This window comes from Protomyctophum bolini (assembly GCF_963924005.1).
Source record: "Protomyctophum bolini genome assembly, chromosome: 22".
In the NCBI taxonomy this organism is placed as follows: Eukaryota; Metazoa; Chordata; class Actinopteri; order Myctophiformes; family Myctophidae; genus Protomyctophum; species Protomyctophum bolini.
Genome location: NC_137883.1, coordinates 30,613,130 through 30,617,756, shown reverse-complemented (window position 1 = coordinate 30,617,756; position 4,627 = coordinate 30,613,130). Strand labels below are relative to the sequence as shown.

The window sequence follows — 4,627 nt, the reverse complement described above, 5'->3', positions numbered from 1 at the left end:
TTTTATCGTTCGTTTTATCCATTTATTTATATTATTATCTAGTTATTTATATTGGTTTATTATTTTATAGTTTATTATTTTCAAAGAGCCCTGATTGATCACATCTACATATCACCACTACCAGTCAGGATCTGAGTGACTCAGAACCCTGGTGACCTCCAGATGGAGCCACACAGGAGACCAGCAACGTCCTAAAGAAAAGAAAGAAATGCTCATTACTACTTTGTTCATAAAACAATATCGATTGAAATATTTATTAACAGTTTGCAGAATTACAGTACATGTCAAGCACAAACTCAATACAAAGACTGTTAACTGTAAGTGGACGACCCAATTAAGCATTACACTTGTTTACAAGAGGGTCCACCATGTTCAATTCATCAAAACATTTAGAGACGAACAAATAAGACACTTCTATATAGTCAAAGAACAGAACAGGAATTCATCATAAAGGAGGTAAAAAGGGAAAATAAACTTATACAGTGAGGGGAAAAAGGGAGTCAAGGGATTCACATGTCTTAATGACTGTTGGTAGGGCGTTCCACATTTTGGTGGCATAGGAGTGAAAATAATTTAGTCCCTTGTTTGTGCCGAATCTGGGTTGTACATGGTTCGTTGCACTCCCTCTGGTGTTGTGGGTGTGGACTTCGTTAACATAAAGGAAGTATCTAGACAGGTACATGGGTATCTTGGTGGTGTATCGAATCTTGTGGACCAGACCCATTGCAAGATGCTGTACTCTGTCGTCGACCCTAAGCCATTCCAGCCTGTCAAAGTGGGCAGGAGTGAGGTAGGTTCGGGGGGTGAGGCCAAGTAGGAGCCTGACCAGTTTGTTTTGGGAGGTCTGGAGCCTAGTTTTAAGGGCCTTTGAGGTGCTGTGGTACCAGGAGGTGCATGCATAGTCAAAGAAACCTTGTACGAGGGCTCCTGTTAAAGGGACACTTCACCCTTTTTGCAAAAAAATATATGTTAATGACGTTTAGAAACTTTAGATCACATTCCTGGGGGTATTTATGTGTGTAATATGTGGTTTTAGATATTTTAGATTGTAGCAGTGAGCCTGTTGTCTCTGATGTCATGGACACTGGGCTCACTACCTTCCTGGACTACAATTCCTATAATTCTTTGGTGCACTGCTCCTCCTTGTGGATAGGGGGAGAGCTGTCTTACTGAGACAACATGTAGTCCAGGAAGGAAGTGAACCCAGTGTCCATGACATCAGAGACAACAGGCTCACTGCTACAATCTAAAATATCTAAAACCACATATTACACACATAAATACCCCCAGGAAAGTGATCTAAAGCTTCTAAACGTCATTAACATATATTTTTTTGCAAAAAGGGTGAAGTGTCCCTTTAAGGTCTTCAAGGTGTTTTTGTTGACCAGTGAGGAGATCCTGTAAAGGAATCTTGTTCTTTGGTTGACTTTTTTGATTACGTTGGTGGCCATTTTATCACCGGAAAGATTAGCCTCCAGGATGGAACCTAGGTAGGTAATTTCATCTTTACGTGTGATAACATTGTCACCAACTCTAACCAAGAAGCCATTTGCCTTGCTGAGATTACTATTAGATCCAAAGAGAATGGATTCAGTTTTTCCCAGGTGTAAAGATATAGTTTGTTATCAGCGAGCCAGGTGCAGATTCTACCGAGTTCAGAGCTGAGGGCCTTTTCAACCTGCAGTTTGTTCCTGTCCGAGACTAGCAGTGCTGAGTCATCTGCGAACAGGAACAAGTTGCAGTCACAAGCTGATGTCATGTCATGATCATAGTGTGTGTTGTATAGTTACCTTGCTGTGATGTAACTCCAAAGGTGATCAGAAATAGTTGCTCCATCGGCTAGAAACGTGCTCTTCACCGGCATGATGATCTTGTTCCTAAAAAAAGTCTATAGTCAACCCTAACTGATTACAGAACATGACATAAAAAAACACAACTAGAAGGATTTAGGCCTGTCACAATTACCTAATCGCCAAGTATTTGAGATACTTTTTTAGAGATTAGTCATAATCGTCTCCATGTTGAAAATGTTGTCAAACATTTTAAAGAAATAATGCAACAAACCGATCTACAAGCTCTAAATGTGTCACTTTGTAATTTACTTCTCTTTTTTTAGTGTATAAAGTTAATGAATTATGCCATGTGCAGCTTTTTGTTCACAAAGCCTACAAAAGCCAAAGTTTTATTTAGAATGTTAGTATGACGCAATTAAATTGTCACTTGTAATTTATTTGAGCGACAATTAAATTGGCCATTATAAAACCTTAAATTCTGACAGGCCTAAACAGGTTCCAGTGGCGTCTACCGAACCTTCTAGCTCCGTCCGAGCCTCCCAGCGACCCAGAAGTCCTCAGCGGAAACACCCGGGGAAAGCTTCGGATCTCGGGCATTGGCTGAGATCTCCATTCTAACAAAGAACGAAAGACACACACCCCAAATTAGCTTTGCTGTGTGTGTGCGTGTCCTGTCACAACATACACATGCACTTACAGTAACGTTTAAGAATAGGGATCGACCAATTATCGGCAACGGACGATTATTGGCTTTTTACGAAGCCTAAAAAAGCCCTAACCCTAAAGCGGTTCGTACCGTTGAGTTCCTCACTGAGAAGGCCCAGGTCCGAAGTCCTCCAGCGTCTACCCAGATCTCCGTCCTCCCATCCATGGACAGACCTGCAGATCTCCATCTCTAGAGGCTCCAGCCTCCAGCTGTGTCTATGATCTCCATCCTGAGAGAGAAAGAAACCATTAGCTCTACAAGCTCACAACACGTTGCAGTGTGAGCTTGTAGATCTGCTATTTTTGCTGAACGGAATAGGGATGCTGGGGTTGAAGTGGTTAACAAAAGTGTCAAAGACTTTGATTAGCTTGGAAAGCTGACAGACATTCAACCAGAGTGCCACTAGGAGGCATCAACACATGTACAGTCCTCAACATCTTTTGTAATTTGTATTCAAGTTGTTACAAAGACCAAGAGGCACGCTCATGATATGAGATATTGACTCTCAAACTATTGTGCAGAGTCATTTAGATTTATCCTAAAATATTTAAAACATTTGGATTACTGTAAATGATGCCATTCTTTGTACCATAACAGTACAAAAGCAGTTATCCATCCTCAGAAACAAGCAAGAACTATTCCTACTCACAGCTCATCAGAGTCCTCTGAGGAAGCCCCCGGGGGGGGGGGGGGGGGGGAGCTTTGGAACGGATCTCTGTCCAGGGAACATCAGATCGTCTATCGATATCTCCATTCTAACAAAGAAAAAAAAACACACACACCAAATTAGTCTTTCTGTGTGTGTGTGTATGTGTGTGTGTGTGTGTGTGTATGCGTGTGTGCACTCCCTGTCCAGCAGCCACGTTCCAGCGACGTCTACCGCGATCTTCATCCTAACAAAGAAAGATTGATTAGAGTGACCAAGAGCCAGATATATATTCTATCCTGTCACAACATATATACATAAAACTTTTATTTATAGAGAACATTTAAACAGAAGCTAAACATATCACTTACAGTGATAAACGTTTCAGTTAGGGTTCTTTTTGACAGGCCTAACAGGGTCTTACTTTGAGTCGTCTTCAGAGGAATGCAGATTCCTGGAGAGACCTGCAGTACATCTGGAAGAAAGACATGGCCGTTATAGTCTATGAATGGCTTCATAGAAAAGAGCTTCGCACATCACTCCCTTGTTGTTGCTGCCAATAGTCTGGATAGTCTATACTTCTTATTCTTGATGACAATCGTTTATGAATTTGATGTATGACAATTGTTTATGAATTTGATGTATTCATATGTGTTGCTTACTGTAAGTCACTCTGGATGTGAGAACTGCCTAAATTGTTGAAATTCCTAGACGTGATCCATTAGGGTCATAGGGTGTGCTCTTCGGTGATAGCAGTGGTGTAATTTGTATATTTTTACAGTCCCACTCCTCCCCATCATATCTTGCGGTGAAGCTGGACAGAACACTGTCCTTTAAACAACACCTGACAGCGTCAAGAGAAAGACCACCGCCTGTGCCGCACCGATACGGCGTCCAGCCGGTACCGAGGCTCTGGTGTTCCCCACCGCTGAGTACTGTGCCCCAGTCTGGAGCCGTAGCCCTCATGTTGGTTTTGGGGCTTTTTTACTGATAGTGAACAGTATAGAGACAGGAAAGGGGGAAGAGATGGGGAGTGACACGCGGCAAAGGCCGTCGGGAGTCGAACCCGCAGCACGCCGTCCGGCTGGCTTGGCAGCATAGGTGCCCAGACAGTTGAGCCACACTTAAATATTTAGCGACAATAATCGTCCAGTAAAAAGAAACCTCATAATCGTGAAAGGCCTAGAGCGGTTCTTACTGTGCGGTTCCTCACTGGGCAGGCCCATGTCCGAAGTCCTCCGGCATCTACACAGTTCTCCGTCCTAAGAAAGAAAGAAATAAAGACCAAATTAGCTTTTGTTGAGCTGCATATTCAGAACCACTTAAACCCTCTATAGATTTGATAAAACAGACCTTTAAAGAGAGCATTTGGTATATGCTCAGATTTCACTCTAAACAAATTGATTTGCCAAACATAGCAGATCTACAAGCTCACAACACGTTGCAATGCGGTGTGAGGTTGTAGATCTGCTAATTTGGCCC

At 42.4% G+C, this 4,627-nt stretch overlaps 1 protein-coding gene across 1 annotated transcript; it reads right to left on the bottom strand.

The window, feature by feature from the left end:
• Positions 1-4,377, bottom strand: LOC308309482 (uncharacterized protein). The gene is made up of 7 exons (XM_080755356.1): positions 4,344-4,377; positions 3,570-3,620; positions 3,149-3,392; positions 2,590-2,728; positions 2,311-2,407; positions 1,791-1,877; positions 1-191 (listed from the first exon to the last, which is right to left on the bottom strand). The coding sequence occupies exons 4-7, from the start codon at positions 2,684-2,686 to the stop codon at positions 125-127; spliced, it is 348 nt and encodes a 115-aa protein (XP_080611482.1). The 5' UTR covers positions 2,687-2,728; positions 3,149-3,392; positions 3,570-3,620; positions 4,344-4,377; the 3' UTR covers positions 1-124.
• Between the last annotated feature and the right edge of the window lie 250 nt (positions 4,378-4,627).